General features: G+C 41.4%; 1 protein-coding gene across 1 annotated transcript in view; it reads left to right on the forward strand.

The window, feature by feature from the left end:
- Nucleotides 1-22,417, forward strand: part of MDFIC2 (MyoD family inhibitor domain containing 2) — a 63,395-nt gene that overhangs the window by 19,119 nt on the left and 21,859 nt on the right. The window contains exon 3 of the mRNA XM_014571972.4: nt 12,489-12,527. Within this exon, the coding sequence (XP_014427458.3) occupies nt 12,489-12,527 (39 nt within the window). The remainder of the gene's footprint in view (nt 1-12,488; nt 12,528-22,417) is intronic.

The following is a 22,417-nucleotide window of genomic DNA, read 5'->3' on the forward strand; positions in this document are numbered from 1 at the left end:
CCAAAGCAAACCTTCTCAAATACTGAGGAAGTTCAGATCAAAACTTTGGCTTCATCTTTATTGAAAACCCCTATCTTATAGGTTGAGAGTCTGAAGCACAGAAATGCAAACATTGAAAAAGTGGCCACTGATCTTATTTACCACATTTTTAGAGTGTCTATCTTGCACCTGATTTTCATACATGTTGAGCATTGCAGCTCTCCTTGACTTCATTTGGAGTAGTAGATGCCCTGCCAGTTAGATGCCCTGCCTATGTATTTTAAGTAGGTCACTCAAAATTTGTGGCACCCAAAATCACTGGCCCTTTTTCTTAAAAATGTGGCCTAACGTCACTAGGAGCCAAAACTGCCACTGGCTTCAATGGGAGCAGGATTTAGCCCAAAGTGACCTACAATCAGTATTGCATTATTAGAATCTAGGTTCCCGATTCTCAGCCTCTTACATCAGTGAGGACTCTTATTTACTTTGGATCAGATCCTTAGTGCTTTCAGAAAGGAAAGTGTGTTTATTTTAACATAAACTGGATAAAAATATAGCCTTCCCTGGACACATATATACAGGCTGGGGAAGGTATCATGGCCCACAAGCTAAATATCAGCCAGTATGACACTTACAAAACAAAAAAAAGCAAACATAATTCTGGGATGAATTAACAGGAGTGTTGTAAGCAAGACATGTGAAGTAATTCTTTCACTCTATTCTGAGCTGATTAGGCCTCAGTTGGAGTACTGTGTCCAGTTCTGGGCACCCCCTTCAGGAAAGATGTGAAGAAATTGGAGAAGGTTCAGGGAAGAGCAACAAAAATAATTAAAGGTGCAGAAAACATGAGCTAGAGGGAAGATTGAAGGAACTAGAGTCTGAAAAAGAGAAGACTGAGAGAGGACATGAGAGTAGCTTTCAAGTACCTAAAAGGATGTTACAAGGAGGAGAGAGAATAATTTATCTCCCTAATCTCTGATGATAGAACAAGAAGCAATGGTCTTAAAATGCAGAAAGAGAGATTTAGATTGGACATTTGGAATAAACTTCCTAACTGTCATGGTGCTTAAGCACTGGAATAAATTGTCTAGGGAGGTCATGGAATTTCCATCACTAGAAATATTTAAGAACAAGTTAGACAAATATCTGTCAGGGATGGCCTAGATGGTACCTGGTCCTGTTGTGAGTACAGGGGGTTAGACTTAATGACTTCCAGTTCTAGGATTCTATGATTTCTACCTGCTCTTGATACTGATTCTCCTCCTTGCTAATACCTCTCTCTCTCTCTCTCTCTCTCTCTCTCTCTATCTATCTCTCTCATATTTAACACTTGAATATTTTGGGTTACAGGTTGCATAAAAATACTATATAAAGTAAGAGCTGAATCCTGAAAGGAGTTCAGCACACATGTTCCGAATGCTGGGAAAACTGAAGACACTCAATATAAGGCAGGAAGGGCCCTGTAAAAAACACATTTGGCCTGCATACACACAAATATGCCCCATCAGTTAAACAGATTTCATCTGCTGATTTTCAGTTACAGCATCTCTTGACATCATTGATGCATAATGCTGCATACTGAGAAGACTGTGTTTGCTCTGCAGCTCACATTATTCCTGCAGTTACTTTGGAGGAAGGCCATTTTCAACCTCAAGTCAGTGTAAACTCTCTTGTACCCAATGGCAACTAGTATTATTAGCATGACTCGTTTAGCTTCTTATTTCCATTAATTTGTAATAATATACAAACCCATTCAATAAATAATTGCACAGGCTGAATAAAAAAGCAATTTATACTGTGTTTTTTTATCAGAGACAATTTTTACAAATAGTTCTTTTAAGTAGTCTTAATAGTATCTCTTTAATATTGTCATTACAATTCACCAGAGTTCAAGAGCAGAGCAAATTTACATCAGTTAAAATAATGGAATTGACACTGATATTACATCATTGCTATTTTAAATAATCATTCTTCATAATTCCAACCTATATGCTTCAAATGGAAGATAAAAGACTTGATCCTGCTCCCATCAAAATCAATGGCAAAACTATTCCCTTCCAGGGGAGTAGGGTCTAGCCATGAATGTGAAGCCTAGATTGACCTTACAGTGTCTGTTTGGACTTGACAGCATTCGCTTATGCAGTAAAAAGTAGTGGGTGAAATTCTGTGGCTTGTGTTCTGCCATAATAGATGATCAGGTGTTCTGTTTTGGCCTTAAAAATCCAAGAAGCGAGGTAGACAAGTTTACATTTCAATGAAATAATAGATACCTAATTTTATTCTATTTATTTTTACAGGAAAATAATATTTTGTACCTGTGTTTTGTTTTCATTTTAACGCAATGTTGTGATTTTGCTTTCTAGTGATTTTAATGGGATTTTGGTTTAAGGTGGGGTGGGTAGAGTTTGAAATTTCACAAATTCACCTTCTCTCAGTAAAATTTCAGGAGTTTTTATTATTGCCTGCAAAAATAAAAACTAAACTAAAAAGAGAATTACCAGGGGCCGAAAGGAAGGATAAGGTGATTCGTGAGGGTCTTCGGTAAGCCATAAATGCACAGTCACTATAGACAACATAACTTGTAAGAGGCTAGTATTACTGCCTGCAGATAACCAAATGAATATCCACAATTTTCAAATATAAATCATACACAGGAAATGTAAAACCATAGCTCTTTCTCTGATCAGGGAATCAAGCAGAATGATAACTTTAGGAAACCCAGTAAATGATGATAATTTTCAAGACAATTTTCAACATAAAAATGACCATACTGAGTTGGAACAAAGGTCCATTTAGCACAGTGTCCTCTCTTCTGATAGTGGCCAAAGCCAGGTGCCCCAGAGGGAATGAAAAGAACAGATAATCATCAAGTGATCCTTACTCTATTGCCCATTGCTGATGGACCTATACTCCATGAACTTATCTAGTTCTTGTTTGAACCCTGTTATAGTCTTGGCCTTCACAACATCCTCTGGCAAGGAGTTCCACAGGTTGACTGTGTATTGTGTGAATAAATATTTCCTTTTGTTTGTTTTAAACCTGCTACCTATTAATTTCATTAGTTATCCCTAGTCCTTGTGTTATGGGAACAAATACATAACTTTTCCTTATTTACTTACTCCACACCAGTCATGATTTTATAGACCTCTATTCTATCCCCCTTTAGTCATCTCTTTTCCAAGTTGAAAAGACCCATTCTTATTAATCTTTTCTCATATGACAGCTGTTCAATACCCCTTTTCATTTTTGTTTCCCTTTTCTGAACTTTTTCCAGTGCCGAGATACCTTATGAAATAACATGTGAAATTGGTGAATCATGGTCTTCTGGTTAAGGCACTGGCCTAAGGTACAGATAAGCACCATTCCACCATTCTGTTCGTGGGTCTCCCACTCATTTCCTGTGTGAGCATGTGCAAATGATTGGCTCTCTCTGTGCTGCAGTTCCCATGTATAAAATCATTATAGCTCCCTAGTCTATTTAGATTGTAAGCTCTTTGGGACTGCTCTATCTATGTGTATGTACAGCACCTAGCATGATGGATCTCCTATCATGAGGTAACTAGTCACTGATATTAATATTGCTATTAATAAAATGCCTGGTCACTGTGTTTTACTAGAAAACCAAACCAGTCAGGTGATTGCTGGAGGTATTTATGCAATACAATGCTGGGAATGTTAGATGTTTTTCGGGTGCCAGCTGTTGAGTACCTTAGAAGAGTGTCTTATTAGAGCTACTCTAATGAAGTAATTTCAATCTCTTAGTATCACAGCACTACCTAATATAAATACAACAGCTACCATAGCTTAGCATCTTGGAGCCAAATTCAGATGTTACTTATATCATCATGACACCTTGTTGTGTCTTGATGCGTTATTCCAGCTTTATGTAAATGTGCGAGAGAAAAGAATTCAGTCCTTTAATACTTTAAAATAAATAAGTAAATTCAGGAACAGGAAGACTGAACTTTACTTCTTCACAATCCCTTCTACATCCACCACCCCCAACCTGCCAAAACTATATTAAGTTTTTTTTTTCCCCCCAAGCAGGACACTTGCCACACTGCTTGTTTAGGAAAAGGGAAAATTTAGCTTGCATGATAGGACAGTGTCTTAAGAGCAAAGATGATTAGACTATAGAATAAGATGTCTAAGGAAGAGATTAAGACACTTTCACTTAGAGGTGTTTAAGAAGTGGTGAGGACCTGAGGTATTAGCCTCCAGGAAAATTTCACTCCATGCAAGGGGTTAAGCTAGTTGACCCATGAGGTCTTTTCGAACTCCATCGCATGTGATTCTTGTTGAGTTTGCTCTTCGGATTCAAAATCTAGGCTCATTCAGTTTGCACCTATAGCACTAAGTCAACATGATGTCTACAAGAAGTCAGCCGGGGGGGCGGGGGGGGGGGGGAACGGATGCTGACTCAGACTCAAGGAATCTGATTAGTGACACGCCTCTTAAACAGAAGCTTCTATGATAAATGGCCATTTGGAACAATGTGTCTGTTTATTGGTTCACAGTCCCATGGGCTGCATGCTCGTAAGAGGAAGGGGGTGGGAGAACTGATGGGGAACGTGGATTACTGGCGCAAATCCCTATCATTCTGAACACGGGGAAATTAGCCAGTGGACTTCACTGGGGAGAGCACGAGGAGTAAAAGAAGTGCTTGAAATTATCTAAAAGGAAAACGCTTCCGTCCATGGCTCAAATCCTACGTTGAGTCTATTTTACGTGCAGTCTGTAAATCACCTTAAATGAAGATTCCCCCTTTATACAGCCGCCTTCCCACAACACAGGAAAAGTTCTATGCCATTGTGACGTTGGGGGGGGGGGCTATCTGCTTTGTAACCCGGTGTCCCCACCTGGCTGCGCTGTGAGGTGGGATTCCCACTGACGCACCTCACAAGTGTATTGGCCCAGACATCTAGTCCCAGCCTGATCAGTTAACAAGGCTCTTCCCAGAGGGAGAGACAAAGGAAGGGAGGCGGAGACGGCCACCTGGCTGGGGAGCAGGGTCTGGGAACTGGGCAATCTTCACTGGGGCAAGCATGAAGAAAGCAGACTAAGTCCGGTACGGGGAGTTCAGGGGGCCTGTGAACCCCTTCCCCCCAAGAGGTCGAAGGCTGACTGCCCTGGCTCCTATGTCAACATCAAGCCTGTGATGTATCTCAGAGAAGCAATAAACCCTTTTTACTCTACTGGCTGGTAGAGAGTCACATCTGTCTGCGGATGAGGGTGCAGGGTCGGGGGTTTCCCCGACACACCAGCACAGCCATCTATACACTTGGTTCCCAATTGGTATTGCTACACACAGGCTTGCTGACAAGAGGGGACCCTTTAAATCGCCGCTGGAGCACTGTGCAGCATGGTCCATGCAGCTCTGAGGGTTGGAGGGGGTCACACAGTGCTTTCTATGATTCAGAGGGCTGGCTGCCTCACCCTTGCACCCACCCCTTCCACTTGAGGCCCCACATCTGCTGGGAACACAGAGCCAGGGGCTCACGGAGGCTGTTGGCTCCCCTGCTTACACACCTGCAATCCCCTTTTAAATGTTCTCAGGAGCATCAGAGACTGTAACCAGCAAAGCTCTGAGCTTAAACACAGTTTGAAAATGAATGAGGGGAACAGGAAATATAAACACTGAGGAAAATGCTCACTTACTGAAAATGTAGATTGCTGTTACTGACAGCTGGGTTAAGAAAAAACTAGCATGCACTTAAAAACATCCTCCTCAATTCTTGATTTTTTTTTTGAGAGAGAGAAATGATTTTCAGAGACTAGTATGAGAGAAATTACTTCAGTTATGATTTTAAGATCCTACTTTTTCTCTCACATACGCCTTTATAATTTGGGAGTAAATTGATTGAAATCAATGGGGCTAGACTTGCTATGAAATCAGTTTAAATGTGACCTGAATCAAGCTCCAAGATATTTATGGGTAAAACAAGCCATTCTTGTTCTGTGCAGGGATGGGCTCAATGAAGATTCAGCACACAGGGCCTGATTCTCCTCTTACTTACTCCAGTGTAGATCAGGTATAACTGCACAGAGATCAAAGGAGTCTAAAATCAATTAAATGAAAGAAGAGTCAAGCCCATAAGACCAAATCCTCAGCAGGTGTAAATGAATTCACCTTTGAAGAGCTGCACTCATTTATACCACTTGAGCATCTGGCCTATTATCTTTAGTTTATTTACCTCCAGAAGCCTTGCATGCAAGTTGTTTTAAGGCATTTTCCCCGTTTAAAAATGATTAATTTGTTAGTAGTTACGGCACAATCACCAAATACAGCATTCTGCTGACTCCAGAGCCAAGTAAGATTTTCTTCCGGTGGCAGATAAACAGGTGAAGAGAATATCCATGTAAGGTTAAAAAAACATGTCATAAATTGCATGGATGGTGCAACTTCCACCACTTCACCTGAACTGTGCCCACAAATCCGTCTCCATGGGGACACTCCTTAATACTTCAGACTCTGAACAGCTTCTAAGAATTTCCGTTTCAGAAAAGAACAGCTTTATGCCATGCTAGGTGATGATGGTATAGCCACATATGAACTGCAAAACAGGTCCACCCAGTCTAGCATCCAATCTCTGATAATACCCAGTTATCAACTGCTTCACAAGAAGGTTCGAGAAACTCTGGGATAGACAGACATCATATGTCTGTCATAAGTCATAGGAGGAGAAGAAGGGTTTGAAGAAAAAACCCATCCCCAAGGACGAAGCTTTTGGAGTTTGTGAGAAGTGCTTACTTTGCGGCAAAGAGGTTTGTGGAGATATGGAGGAGACGTTGAAAATGAATCTAAGGATTTTCATGGGAATCTGGTCTCTGCTCTCTGAGGTCCTCACTGGCCTTTCCCTACCAGAGGTCATGGGATCAAGATTCCCAGTATAACTGTACCTAGCTCACCTTTTTCCTGGGAATGATAAGGATCAAGACACCTTTACAAAAGAGTAAACTATGCACAGCTCAACAACTCCGCACCAATCTGCACTGCATGGCATTGTACATTAGCTCTATTGTCTATTGGCATTGTACATTAGCTCTATTGTGATGGCATTATCTATTAGCTCTCCGTGGGGTCATCCAATTGTGATATTTACCTGGATTTAATCCTTACCACTGGATTCCTCAGGCTATGTCTAGACTGCAGGCTTCTTTCGGAAGAGCCATTTTTCAGAAGAGATCTTCTGAAAAAACATCTTCCAAAAGAGAGCGTTCACACACAAAAGTGCATTGAAAAAGCGATCTGCTTTTTCGAAAGAGAGCATCCACGCTGAATGGATGTTATCACACATGCCTTTTTCCAAAAGAGCTCTTTTGGAAAAAGGCTTCTTCCTCATAGAAGGAGGTTTATCAATGTCAGAAAAACCCCTCTGTTCTTTCAATTTACTTTCAGAAGCACACGATTGCAGTGTGGATGTAACTCAGGTTTTGTCGGAAAAAAATGGCCGTTTTTCCAATAAAACTCTGTAGTGTAGACATTCCCTAAGTTGTGTAGTCATTTTACAGCATGCTTGTTAATATCATTTATAGATTCTGGTACTGTATATTGTATCCATTTATTACAAATAAGATACTTTGCCATTACATGCACATTTTCAAGGAATCTCTTTTTATATCTGTGTCCAGTGGAATCCATGCAAAAATAGAGATGATATTTATTCAGAAATGAAATTAGATTAATAATATTTAAAGTAATTTACAAATAGCAATCAACCTCTGCCAAGAAGGGCAAAAGAAAAAGGACACATTAACAATTGAGTATCTCCCCACCCCTTATAAATGTTAATATTCCATACCTGTTAACAATCAAGAAAATACCCTTTTCAAGAGAAGCATTTACAGAAATTGGTAGGATCATTCTGCTAATTCTAATAGTCTTTTAATAAAATCATTTATTAAAAAAATTATAGAAAGCATGGAGACTAAATGTCAAAGAAACATATTGCCAATACAAGAAGTTGTAAATGTATTTTCTAAATGAATGATTGAAAATAGCTATTAAAGTAACGAGAATGAGTTTATATTTCTGGTAATGACTTCTTCAAAAAGAAATCTGTAAATCCCTGATTGCAATTTCACATCCCAAAAGGACCAACAATCCTGAGACCAATGTTTATTGCCTTTATGTTTAATAGTAGTCTAATGGTTCTTAGGTCATGGTTTAAAATATTTAGATTTACAGTTGGGTCTGCTTTTTTATTTTAAATCAGATCTTGTTATTCTTTCTGACACTCAAAAACAATGCTCTCACCCCGTGCAATCTATTTTTGTACATATCCATACGTACATATATGCATACACATGCTCGATATAAGTACAATTTTATTCAGAGGAATGCATAATGATTCCGGCTGTGATTGTTAATAAAAATGCATTTCTAACCATCAAATTTGAGTCTATTATTCTGAGTTAATTGCATTTGCCCTAAAGAGACTTGCAACTGGCTGTCAGCCTATTTGTGTCAGTTTCATTTTATTCATCAGTCAATCTTGTCTTCCTTTTTTTGCATCCCATATATTGATCAAATAGATTTGTTAGCATGCCTCTGCAGTTTTAAAAAAAGTTTATGTTATCCATCAGGTTTATTTGATTACTATATTAGTTTGCATGTTATCTTAATTGATATTTCAGTAGCAAATAATGCCCTTTTGATGGCCCCAAAAGATTTCCATTTCTATAATTCAAGTAACTAACCTGTGGATGTAATGAAGGTAGTAAGAAAAAATACAAACATAAAGCCTACTTTTAAAATGGACTACATTAATCTGCTATAGTGCCATGTTTGAGTGTATCATATGATCAGAAAAGACATAAGTACAGCATGAAATTTGATTTTTATAAACATCAGTGCAATATCAGTATGCATTATACTGCATACAAAACATACTAACAAATCACACACAATTGGCCATATAAATGAAGATGAAATCAGATGTGGAACAGAGTGCTTTAAGGGCAGTGGGGAAAATGAAGCAAGATTATTTAAGGCACCGTACCTTGGAAAAATTGGGAAAGCTGAAAATGAAACCCGATGGGGGAATGGTGTGCAGCGTGGGCTAAGTTGCTTGTTGAGGAGACAAAAACAGAACCATGTGAACAGGGAATTACTAGAGTTAATAAGGATATTATCCTGCTTCTGTGGAAGTCCATGGGAGTTTTGTAATTAAGTTATACAGAAAAAAATCTGATTTGAAATCTTGACTCCAATGAAATCAGTAGGAGTTTTGCCATTGATTTAAATTGAGAGAGGATTTTACCCCATTCTTTTGCCAGGCAAAAGTCATTTTCCCGTTATGAAAACCAGAGAAGCATTGTATAAGTTTTCATTATCTCATAGACTCATAGACATTAAGGTCAGAAGGGAACCATTATGATCATCTAGTCTGACCCCCTGCACAGTGCAGGCTACAGAATCTAACCCACCCCTCCTAGAATAATCCTCTCACCTATATCTCAGATATTGAAGCCTTCAAATACTTTGAAGACCCCAAGATGCAGAGAATCCTCCAGCTGTGATCTGTACCCCATGCTACAGAGGAAGGCGAAAAACCTCCTGGGCCTCTGCCAGTCTACCCTGGAGGAAAATTCCTTCCCGACCCCAAATATGGCGATCAGCTAAGCCCTGAGCATGTGAGCAAGACTCACCAGCCGGACACCCAGAAAGTTCTCTATTAGAGTGTGAATCTCATGTTAGTGAGCACGTAATCTTTGATCCTGAATCTGCATGTGTGGACTGCAAAGTCTAGATGGATCCCCCATAGCTGGTGGGGTTGTAGATATAATCAGTAATCTGGGGCTACTGGCTGGAGTGCATGCTCACCAGTGAGATTTTCCAAACATCAGCTCCCACATTGAAATACGTATTTTTCAGAAGCACTCGGCTGTCATTTCAGAACAAATGAAATGGCCAATTTTCAAAAAAATGTGGTGACTGCTGAGTAAATTGAATTAAAAAAATGTGTTTTATTGAAATTTTAGGGGTTTTTTTTTTTTTTTTTTGGCCAGATCTATTGCTTGTCAGAAAACTGGCTCAATTTTTCATGCAATTGTGTGTGAAAACGTGTTTCTAGTTTTCATAGAAAAATGTCAAATTAGAAATTTTTCAGCCAACCCTTTTGCTGGGGACTTTTGATAATTCAGTAATAAGCATCACACAATGCGAGCCATTAGACGTGGAGCACTTTTACAAACCCGGCCTACCTGAAAAATCAGACTCGGATCGCTTTTGAAAATCTGTCGGGTTTCTTTGTATTTCTTCTCTTCAGTAGTCTTTTGTGGGAATCCTTTCATAACATTTCAGACACTTCACTCAATCCATTCTCAAAGTGACAACAGGGATTTTAAAACTCAATCTGCTCTAAACAAAACTCAGCTCTGCTATAGTATGAAGGCAGCTAGGAATATTTTTGGGATTCAGAACGGTGTAGAATGATAGAAGAGCACAGTGTTGCAAGCCAAAGTGTTACCACCAACCAGAACCAAAATATAAACAGGAACAGATGAGAAAAGTACAATCTTAACATTTTGGGACAACAAAGAAACAGGGAAATGATTGCCACATAAAAAGACATTTCAAAGACCTCCCAGAAAATCAGGCATAAAAATCCCCAATAAAAAGGCTAAAAAAAAACAACCCACCCAGTCACACTCCCTAAGCCTCAGCAGACTTTAACAAGATGTTCACATGAGCCAGAGATTGTCTTCTTCGGCAGAAGACAAAAGGTACAGAAAACAATACTGTCTAGCATTGGGTTCGGAGGCAAGAGATAGATAAAAAGGATTCCTTAACCTTACAATTAGGAATCCCAACTCCACAGCCAAGAAGATAATCAGAAACATGCTGTAAACATGTGCCACAATAAATGCTGTACCTTTCTTTACTTTTTGAAATTGTGTATATATATATATATATATCATCCCCTGAGAAATGCTTTGATGAGCACTCTATTACAGGCAACTCCTGCTACCAAACCACAATCCAGCACATATGGCAATAACATTTTGTTTCCTATAGTTCATATTTCCATCGCCACCCACCAGACCAAAATTAGATTACCAAAGCTCATATACCAACTTTCCAAACAGGAGATTCCAGTAAATCTACTGCGAAAAACAAAATTAGACATAATGCACTATGCCTCTGACAGACAATTGGCTTATCGTAGTCCAACCCAGATACAAATACAGCTCCCTTGTGCCAAATATACTAAATTAAATAGACTTTCTCTGGTTAAAATGGAAACAACTTAGCTAATTTACTGGGCACATTGAGTTTTATTGGCATTACTAATGCTCTGAAGCAAGAGGGGAGTACTGGCAAGTGTAGAAATGAGACTGAGGGAAAAAACACAGGAAACTTGCAGACTGGAAAGACATTTGCAAATCTGTCAAGTTTGTCCTAGCTAAGTAGTGGCTGTAACCAGAATAGTGACAGAGATTTAATTATGTGCAGTGTAGTTCACCACAGACTAAACTTTCTAGAACAGAACAAGTCAACCAAGACTAAGACTTTACAAAGTAGTAACAAATGTATTTGTATAGCATATTCAAAACATCATTTTATAGACAGGAATCACAATATTCAGTTGGAAATGAACTTTGCTTTGTCTTCCTTTGCTAGAAGCACTTTGTACAGGTTGAACCTCTCTGTTCTGGAAACATCCGTGGTCTGGCATGATTTTGGTTAGGCAGATGCCCACTTTTCATGGGTGTAGCCAAATTTCCTGTGGTCCCATAAAGTTTGTTTACAGCCACCAGTCCTGGCTCTCAGTGCTCTGTGCTGTTATTTAGCTCTGATTTGCCCCTAACTGTCCTCTAGGAGCCCAGTAATCAATGGGAGTGTTGGAAATACTTCAATACAAAATTGACCTTCCATAGTCGAGAAAATTCTCTCATTTGGAACCATTTGGGTTCCGAGGGTGCTGGACTAGAAAGGTTCAACCCGCACTATCTTCAAGTAACTTAGGCAGGAAAAGGGAAGCCACATTTTCATGGTCATTCCTTACCTTCTGCACACAGTGGCTCCTCACCCCAGGTCGCTACGATCGCAGTGTGCACACAGAGTATTAGAGCAGGAGTCCTGGGTAAATATAATTTCATTCTGCCTAGTTATATTCCATCTCGAAAGGTGCAGTTGATAAAGATACTCCTCTTGATAACTGGCCCTAAATTTTTGTGAAGTGTTGTAGTGTGGGGATTAGACACATCTGCAAAGCTCTTTGTTTCCACTGGTGATGAAATGATCCCTCTGTAGTTAAAGTGCTTTGGGGGCATTCAGGGTGAAAGTTACTTGTAAATATCGCCTACAAAATGCAACTCAGTACATTCTGACCAATGGGGATGCCTCAGGTCAGTGGTACAAGAGCGGACGCTGTCTTTTCATTTAAAATAGTAGCGCTGTAGGGTGCATAGGTTGGTTTCTCAGAATACTGATATCCAGGCTGCACTAATGTTGGTACAAAACCCAGCCTCACAATGCTTTCCATTGAATTTTTGTTTTTCAGAATTGGCCAGTCCTATCTTACAGCCTCTTGGAGACTCAGGTAAGCTTCCACACCTGTCTGAGCTACCCCTTTCTGGGGAGAATATTAAATAATGTTATGATAATTACAACCATTCATGCAGCACCTGCCATGAAGAAGAAAAGGTTTAATTATATATAATTTGCTACTGTGCAGGAAACTGGGTCTCCATATCGTCTGGCTTTATTTATTGATCTGTCATCTGATTCAGGTTTCAGCCCCTCTCTAAAAGGTGTGTGCATATTTATTAGAAGCAGCAACAGCGTACGGTGTATAAAATAAAGTATCCAGTGCAGAGCTAAGAGAGGAATGTAGGCAGGCAACCTTAGAGTGTATTTATGTCAGTTTGCCGTATTGGTCCAGCTGTGTTGGTCCCAAGATAGGAGAGAGACAAGGTGGATATGGTAATATCTTTCATTAGAAATAGGTCCAACTTTACCTTAGTTGGGCATTTTGCTTTTGATATATCTTGATAAAGAGCTCCGAGGGGCGCAGTACATTGCTTCATGAAGCTAGCTTGCTTGAGTTTGCAGAATTTCAGTTGCCCAAACACAGTGGTTTACTTTAGGTTGGTGCAAAGCTGAAATTTCCAGGGTAGTAATGCTGGCCGCCTAATGAATTTTGCTGGGTTTTTGCTTGAACCAATATTTATCCACCTCCTATCCCAAAAGATCTTGTCTCTGCCCTGCCTTTATCTATGGCTGTGTCTAGACTGGCCAGTTTTTCCAGAAAATCAGCCGCTTTTCCGGAAAAACTTGCCAGTTGTCTACACTGGCTGCTTGAATTTCCGCAAAAGCACTGACTTCCTACTATAAGAAATCAGTGCTTCTTGTGTAAATACTATTCTGCTCCCGTTCAGGCAAAAGTCCTTTTTGTGCAAAGCTTTTGCGCAAAAGGGCCAGTGTAGACAGCTCAGATTTGTTTTCCGCAAAAAAGCCCCGATCGCGAAAATGGCGATCGGGCTTTTTTGCGGAAAAGCGCGTCTAGATTGGCACGACGCTTTTCCACAAAAAGCGTGGGGAAAAAAGTGCTTTTGCGGAAAAGCATCAGTGCCAATCTAGACGCTCTTTTCCGCAAATGCTTTTAATGGAAAACTTTTCCGTTAAAAGCATTTCCGGAAAATCATGCCAATCTAGACGCAGCCTATCTGCTGGAGTGGAAAAGATGGCAAAACAACTCTCCCAATATCTGGCCACCTCAGGAGTCTCTCTACGCCTTTAATCCTTTATTGCCCCTGGAAGGAGTGGGATGTCTGTCTGCTTATCCTCTCTCCAGTTAGCAACAGCAGGATTGGAAAATGTCAGACCCGTCTCTACTTCTCTAACAGCCTTTGGCATGAGATGCCTCGAACAAAGCTGGCTAGTGAGGCCTTTAAGATCCCTGGCCTGATTCACCTTTGACTGGACCTTCTCTGTGTATCTGAATTAGATGGTGAGCCTCCAAGATTGTGCACCCAGCACGTTCTGGGATGTTGTAATACTGAGCTGCGTACAGCCAGGACCACATCGTCTAACAACCCACTTTTAAAGCATTAGGCACACGTCTGGCACTCACTACACAAATCCACATAGCACTCATTTGAATTGGGCTCAGAATGTTCTGGTTTTGCATGGAACTGCTCCGAACACCATAGCTCTGTGCTGTATTTTTATTGCTCCCTTCCCCCCTCCTCCGCTCCTCCTCCCTTACTGATTGAGCTTGCTTTGATCAGAAACTAATTAGCAGGAAGCTCATGGAGGGTTAGTTAGGCAAAGGTCAAGGCAACATTAATCTGGGCTGCTACCCCACGAGGAGGCAAATCATTCAGTGTAACTAAGAAGTAATTCAGACTGCACTTTTGGCATTCTCTCCCCCCCCCCCTTTTGTTCTGTCAGTCTGAAGAGAACAGCTCGTGTGATGTAATTTAGAATAGAGCTTTTTTAAAGCTTTCACTCAGGAAAAGCTTCTGGAGCTCTGGGGGTATCGCTTAGCTCAGAGAAATAGAAAGAAAGCAAGTTTGCATTGACAGCTTGATCCCAGAGAGAGGTGGCTGCCTGCTTGTCTAACAGGTCCTTTGGGCCTCGATGAGGCTGAGACAGAGGAGCAGTCATATTAAGTGAACGTGTGCTGCCAATGTTAAAGGAACAATTACCATTATTCTGCATAGTTCACTGTTTGCTTCTGCTATTTCCTTCAATAAAACCTCTTTTCACTTGCCAATTGGAGCTTGTCATGTAACAATATTTCTCATGCACAATACACAGACTGAAATGCCCTTGTGTTTTTAATACGTTTCTAGTTGTTAACAATAGCAGTATAGTGACAGGAAAAAAGCATACTTGCTTTGAATACAGAATAGATTCAAAGAGGAATCAAGCAAGGGCCCTACTCTGGAAGGAATAATACCACACTTATGGCTGGATACTTGCCTGATTTAGGTACAAGAGTGATGGCAGCTCTTTCATTAAGTTGATATTTAAATATTAATCTCCAGGGTCCAGCCTGTGACTTTCCTACACCCACAGGGAAAAAGTTACTCACATGATTCTTCAACGGTGACTTCAGTGGAACTATTCATGTGGATCATCGGTTCATGATTGTGTTTGCAGTACGGCTCCAGGTTACGTTATGTCCTTCACACACAGTCTCATAATACATCCATAAAATGGTGAACGAAAACTTATGGTGACAAAGGAAGGAGGAAGAGACGCATCAATATAAGTGAATAACGAATACTGACGCTGGAATGCATTTTGACAAACTTGAGTGCACCTGATTCAGTTCTTTGATACATGTCCCTCAGCAGTGATTGGTCCATACAAGATATGCCTACAAGTATACTACTACACTTACCAGTTAATGGATGCTGACGTGGTTGTGGGTCATGTTTTTGGCCATGGAGGTCCTGAGTCCAATCTTAAGGGCCAATAGTAGTCATTATGCAAACTCTTAGATGTTCTAGCCAAATTTCTCATGTGTGCAATTATTTACAGGATCAAGCCCTTAGTTATAGGTGGGATTTGCAAATGTTGCCTAAGAGAGTTAGGCACTCTGATTCCACTGAATTTCAATTAGATTTTGGGAACCTACCTCTCATAAGCACCTTTCAAAGTCCACACAAAATTAACAAATCAAACCAATAGTATCTTTGGTGTGATTACCATGCTAACTCAACCCTCACGAACAAAGATAGCAAAAAATGTTATTGTCAGAGGAAGAATTGCTCTTATTTCAGTTGCAACCTCCTTGTAGCTGAGATTGCCTGTTTGATTTTTTTTTTATTGCACCAAACACACTGTTGGCATGTAAATACATCAAATTAATCAGAACAAATGGATTCACATGGATCAACTACAGTTGGATAAAGTCTCTAAGGGTATGTCTACACTGCAAAGTTAATTTGAAATAGCAGCCATTATTTCCAATTAACTTTAATAGCATCTATACATGCAAACCGCTATTTCGAAATTAATTCGAAATAGCGGAGTGCTTAATTTGAATTTGGTAAACCTCATTCTATGAGGAGTAACGCCAAATTTGAAATAGCTATGTCGAATTAAGTGCTATGTAGACACTTAATTCGAAATAGGGGGCCTCTATTTCGAAATAGGTTTTATGTGTAGATGCGTTAATTCGAATCAGCTTAATTAACTCGAAATTAATGCTGTAGTGTAGACATACCCTCAGGTAGTAGTCAAACAAGCTTTCATGCAATGCCAGGGAGTCATGGGTTCCTATTTCACTCTTATCTTGAAGAAGCTATTTTTTATACACTGTGACATCCCACTTAAATTTGCATTCTTCTGGCCTCTTCTACATTCCTCTAGAACTATGGACGTTGTTAAGCACGCATCCATACACTGTAGTATAGTATTTGAGCCACATTAACCAGAAACTTGTTTAAACAGAGCTCTTGGAAGGGGTTATAATGCTTTCTTTGATCAGTGCAGACACAGACTGTGCAATAAAGCACATATTAAAAATACTGTAGATTAGAGTATTAAAAGGATGAAGAATGCCCTAATGATAGAATGCCTACTTGAAAGGGCACCCTAGCATATGGGAGAGTTTTGGGAAAAGTTTGTTAATGTGGTTTATCTTTGTCTGTTCTAGGCTTTAAAAAAATGTCAAGCCTCTTGATTACAAGAACTATACATGAATGAGAACATCATTTGGAGAGGACAATGGCAAAAGTTGTTTTGGAGCATGGTCCAGAGCCCATTGCAGCAAGGGAGGTTTAGGTTGGGCATTAGGAAAAAAATGTCAGGGTGGTCTAGCACTGGGACAAATTGTGTGGGGAGACTGTAGAATCTCCATCACTGGAGATTTTTAAGAGCAGGTTCGAGAGACATCTATCACGGATGATCTAGACAGAGCTTGGCCCTGCTGTGAAGGCATGGGACTGGACTTGATGCCCTCTTGAGGTTCCTTCCAGTTCTAGTGTTCTGTGATTTTAATGAGCTTTAGTTCAGGTGCTACTGTCATACACTTCAGTATTCAAAATAAAGTAATTTCCTCCTTCTGTCTCCCAAATATGGAATGCTAGAAGATTTACCCAGCATTGCTCAAATCCTTAACTCAATTTTTGTTTTTTGGGAAAATAAAATTTAAAAGTACGTGTTTCATTTAAATCATTGCTCTAAGGTGGGGCTGGGGAAGAGGGCTTCAGTGTGCAGACTGCTCCAGGGAGAAAGGACAACCCCAGTGCTCTTTCACCACAGCAACTTGGGGAGAGGTGAAAAGAGACTTTCCATGGCTATTGCAGCTCTAACAAGCACAGCCAGGGGAAAGTGCATGTCTACCGGCTGGGGCAGGTCCAGGTTTATCTACCCCCTGTGCTCCCCAGCCAGTTGTGAATGCAGATAACTCTGCACTTTCTCCTCGCTCCCTCACAAATGTTCCCATACAAATGAGGAGCAGCTCCTTTCCCCCCCTCCCCGACCCTCTCTAAAGGACATCAGGAGGGTGTGAAGCTTGAGGCTAGAGCAGTCCAAGAGAGGAGGGACACCCCCAGCCAACCTGGCCCTTTCACCAGCTTGATGATTTGCTCTCTTTTCCGTAAGGTTTTATAAGAAGCAGTCCCATTCCAGGCATATATCTCATTTTCCTGGCACAACCAAACACATTGCTTTCCATCATGATTCGAGGAAGCTGTATACCAAATTGGTGGTTTTAGCTCTTACCATTTGGAGGGAGTCCTTGAACAGACAGACAGACTCACAGACAGAAAAACTCTCTCAAATATATAGTAGATGTTCAAGTAGTGCATGCAGTTGAGAATGCAAAAATGAGAATTGTGGTTAGGACTGAACAGTGCAGAAGAAAGAAGACACCGTAGACTCTTCATCCATTTCTAGGACCATCTGTAAAGCAAAGAGATTTGGATTTTTTTAATTAATAAGAGATTTGGATTTTTACTGTTAAACCACTTCTTTTTTCTAGCTACAACTTGAAACCTCAAGGGAGAAATTATTTTGAGAAGAGCTGATTCTCCAGCTCGTTTTTGCATATTCAAAAGATGTGGATACTTTGTCATTCAGAAAGTGAACCATTGCCAAAGAATAAGGAACAGGAAAGGGAGCTGTGTGATCTTTCTTCTGGAAAAATCTATACATTTTGGCCATTGATTCATGCTTTAAGTGGTTCACCAGGCTTCATTACATGACATTTGTAAATATTTCCCTCCTAACTTACTCAGCATTAGTCTCCCCTCCTTTTTTCATTTAAAAAAATATTCTAGCAGACTAAACAGAGCGGACAGTTTAAATCAATCTCAAAACTATTAGCAATTATTATTGAAAACTTACGTAGAATGGGTGAGGTCCTGGAGACAAAAGGTTCTGGGGGAAGAAAGAAGACCTGGGGAATCATAGACCAGTCAGCTTTACTTTGATACCTTGAAAGATACTGGAACAAATTATTAAACAGTCAGTATGTAAGCACCTAGAGGATGATACACTTATAAGGAATAGTCATCATGGATTTGTCAAGAACAAATCATGCTTAATTTTCTTTTTTTTAATGGAGTTACTGGCCTTATGGGGGCAAGAAGTAGATGTGATATATATTGATTCTACTAAGGCTTTGAACAGCATCACACATGACATTCTCATAAATAACATACGAAAATGTGGTCTGGAAGAAATTACTATGCTGTGGGTGAGCAACTGGTTGAAAGATTCTATTCAAACAATAATTAGCAGTGCCTTGCTGTCAAACTGGAATGGCATCTATAGTGAGGTACTGCTTTGGGGATCAATCCTAAGTCCAGAACTGTTTAATATTTTCATTAATGACTTATCAGATGTGTAGATGACACTAAGCTGAGGAGGGGAGAAGTTATAAGCAGTATCGAGGACTGGATTAGAATACAAAACTACCTTGACAAATCAGGGGAGACCTACTAATAGTCTTCAAATAAAGTATAAAGGGGACTGTAACCAACTGATCTCCATGTCTGTTGAAGGCAGGACAGGAAGCAATAGGTTTAATCTGCAGTCGAGGAGATTTAGGTTAGCGCTTAGGAAAAAACTAACTATAAGGGCATCTACGATACAAAATGGCTGGGTCTAGACTGGCAAGTTTTTCCACAAAATCATCTGCTTTTGCGGAAGAACTTGCCAGCTGTCTACACTGGCCGTTTGAATTTCCGGAAAAGCACTGACGATCTCATGTAAGATCGTCAGTGATTTTCCGGAAAAACTATGCTGCTCCCGTTTGGGCAAAAGTCTTTTTCTGAAAGACTTTTGCCCAAAAGGGCCTAGTACTGGTTTCCGCAAAAAAGCCCCGATCACTGAAATGGCGATCGGGGCTTTTTTGCAGAAAACAGTGTCTGATTGGCCACGGACGCTTTTCCGCAAAAAGTGCTTTTGCGGAAAAGCATCCTGCCAATCTAGACGTGCTTTTCCGAAAATGCTTTTAACTGAAAACTTTTCCATTAAAAGCATTTTCGGAAATTCATGCCAGTCTAGACGTAGCCACCAGGTTTCCAAGGAATATTGTAGAATCTTCCTCACTGGAGGTTTTTAAACACAGGCTGGACAAAAACCTTGGATGGTCTAGTCTTACTGGATCCTGCTACAACACCAGGAGCTGGACTTGCTGACTTCTCTTTTGCCACAGAAGCAAAAGCTTTAACTTCAAGAGATTGTTTTTAATTTGACAAGCTGAGAAATACAGCTAGAAAGATGTAGCATATCCTTAAGCTTCACAGCCTAGAGTGAAGAATACTGTGAATGAGACATTTCTGGTGATTCTTTAACTATAACAACAACAGCTTACCAGTGGCTTTGCCATAAGCCCCACGTTTGGGACACCACAGAGCTACATTCCTGCAGGAGGAGTGAGGGAAGCATGTTGTGACTCAAGCTACCCTGCTCTGAAAAGGAGATTTGCATGTCTTCAGCCCTATATTCAGTGCAGTGTATATTTAAATGTCAGCGGGAGAAGTTTAGGTTGGACATTAGGAGAAACTTCCTGTCAGGGTGGTTAAATACTGGAATAAATTGCCTAGGGAGGTTGTGGAATCTCTGTCACTGGAGAGATTTAAGAGCAGGTTGGGTAAACATCCATCAGGGATGATCTAGATGGTGCTTGGTCCTGAAGTGAGGGCAGGGGACTGGACTTGATGACCTCTTGAGGTCTCTTCCAGTTCTAGTGTTCTATGATTCTCTCTCTCCATGCACACAGGTAGCTGTGCTGTCTGGTAGATTTGTGGGATGGGTCTACCGGCCCACTCCTTGACCCACCATTCATTGTGTTTTTGACTACACTGCTTCCCACTGTATGGGTAGTTAGTGCAGGAGAGATAGGATTGCCTCACGCCCTCTTCCCCTGTCCCCTGAACTGGTGCACAGGACAGCCCACAACACGTTCCACTCACAAGAATAGATATAAATACAAAACCTCAGGTCTCTGTTCATAAGAGGAAGGATGGTGGTTTGGTTTCAGACAAAGGCTCAGGTGCGTAACTGGTTCAGTCGTCCCAAATGGCAGAAAGATCAGAAAAGCATAGGACCCTCCCCACTGCTCGCAAGGGCCTGGATGGAGGTTGGGGCTGTGCATCCTCTTCCCTCCCTGCTGTTGGGGGGATGCTGAGCACGTGCACTCTTCCCCACCCCGTGGGGGGGGGAGGCATGCACACACTCGGCACGCTGCTCCTTCACCTCCTCTCCCGATGGTGGGAACGGGGCTTCAGCGGAGGGGGCAGGGCTGTAGGTAGGGTTAAGGGGCCTGCCTCCCCCAAGAAATTTCTGAAGTCTTCTCAAGTCTTCTCAAATGTTCTTTGTGATGGATGTCTTTCCTTTTATAGTAGTACTGTATAGAAGAATCAATTATTATATACTTGGTGGCAGTCAAGGAACAAGATTCCATTGTGCTGAGCCTTGTACAAACATGGAATAGAAAGACAGCTCTGATACCACAGAATGTTGAGACTTTAGCAAAATTTCATCCAGATTTTTTTTGCCACCAGCTGAACCAAATGGAATTCAAAGTTTAAAAAAGTGTGTGTGTGGGGGGGGGGGGCAGGGGAAGGAGCAGGTCAGAGAGTGTCTTGGGTGTCTAGATTTACTGTTATGCGGAACAGCTTGTAGTCAGAAACAGCAGGCCCCCACCACTGCATCCAAAATGTACAACAGCAACCCAAAAGATATCAGCTAAGAATTAGAGACAGGCCTGAACCAGAATTCCAGACTGGATACTCCTCATGGTGCAGAGGTTCTGACCCAGAAATAAAGCTCATGGTTCGGGGCTAACTGCCCTAGGAAGTGCATGTGATTGTGTAAATGTTGGAATCCAATGTCCAAACATGATCACCATTGATGTACCTTCAACCCCCCACCCCACCCCCTAATTTGTCTACCCCAATGCGGAATCACTGTCTGCACCAGCCGTTTCCCTCACTGCACAATTTGGGCCAGAGCTCCTCAAGAGTGCCCCAGGGAGTGTGCTGAGCTTGTCTGAGCCTCTGGCTACTTACTTTGGTGCTAGCTTGAGAACGGAACGCTTTGAAAATCTGACCCGTATAGTGAGTGGCCCTCTGAGTACACATATGCATGTCTACCGGTTCGCACACTGCAAATACATTTGAATATTTTGCCCAGGTCTTTATTCCAAGGACAAATTATACCTTGGAACTGAAGTAATAGTATACAATGTAATATAGGTTAGATTGTAATGGGGTTGGCACTCACCTGATGCAAGTACTCCCGTTTGGCCAAGCGTGGGTTCCCGCATTCTGTCTTAAAAGCCTTGTAGCTATTCGGCCCTCCAGCCAAGTCACACTCTATGTTATCACAGATCCCTTTCGGGGTATCTTTTAACAGGGGCCTAACCCAGTGCCCCCTGTAGAGTGTCTGAGCCCAGTCCGTTCTCCCAGTCCGTTCCCCCACTCCGTTTGAGAGTGGCGCCTCCAGGGCTTCTCTGTCTGGAGACAACGTTTTAAATACTCTCCCCAGCCAGCCATCCCCAACCTTCTCCCTTCAGGTCTGGGCTGCAATTGCACTGCCTCTGGTCCTGCAGCTTCTTATACAGTCCTTTCTGGCTCCTGATTGGCTGGTTTCTTCCTAGCCACTCTAGCCATCTGGAGGACTTCTAGCCACCTTTTGGCCTTAGGGCCTAAACCTGTTACACATACATAATACTAGAAGACTTACCTGCAGACTTGGGTGCCTCAGGGCAGGAAGCTGGGAATTTGGTGGGCTCAAGGCAGGAGGCTGGGAATGTATGGGGGAAGCGGGGTGCAGGAATCAGACTTGGGGTAAGGAGGGGCTCAGGGCAGCGGGTGGAAGGGCAAGATTCAGGGAATGTGGCTGGCACTTGTGAAGGGCTTTGGGGAGGAGGTGGGGAGCTTAAGGCAGGAAGTGAGGGGATCAGGGCAGGGGGCAAGGAGTTGGGGGCAGCTGCTCTCCAGGCCCAGCCCAGCACAGTGG

Source organism: Pelodiscus sinensis, chromosome 11 (assembly GCF_052426305.1).
Source record: "Pelodiscus sinensis isolate ZL-2025 chromosome 11, ASM5242630v1, whole genome shotgun sequence".
In the NCBI taxonomy this organism is placed as follows: domain Eukaryota; kingdom Metazoa; phylum Chordata; order Testudines; family Trionychidae; genus Pelodiscus; species Pelodiscus sinensis.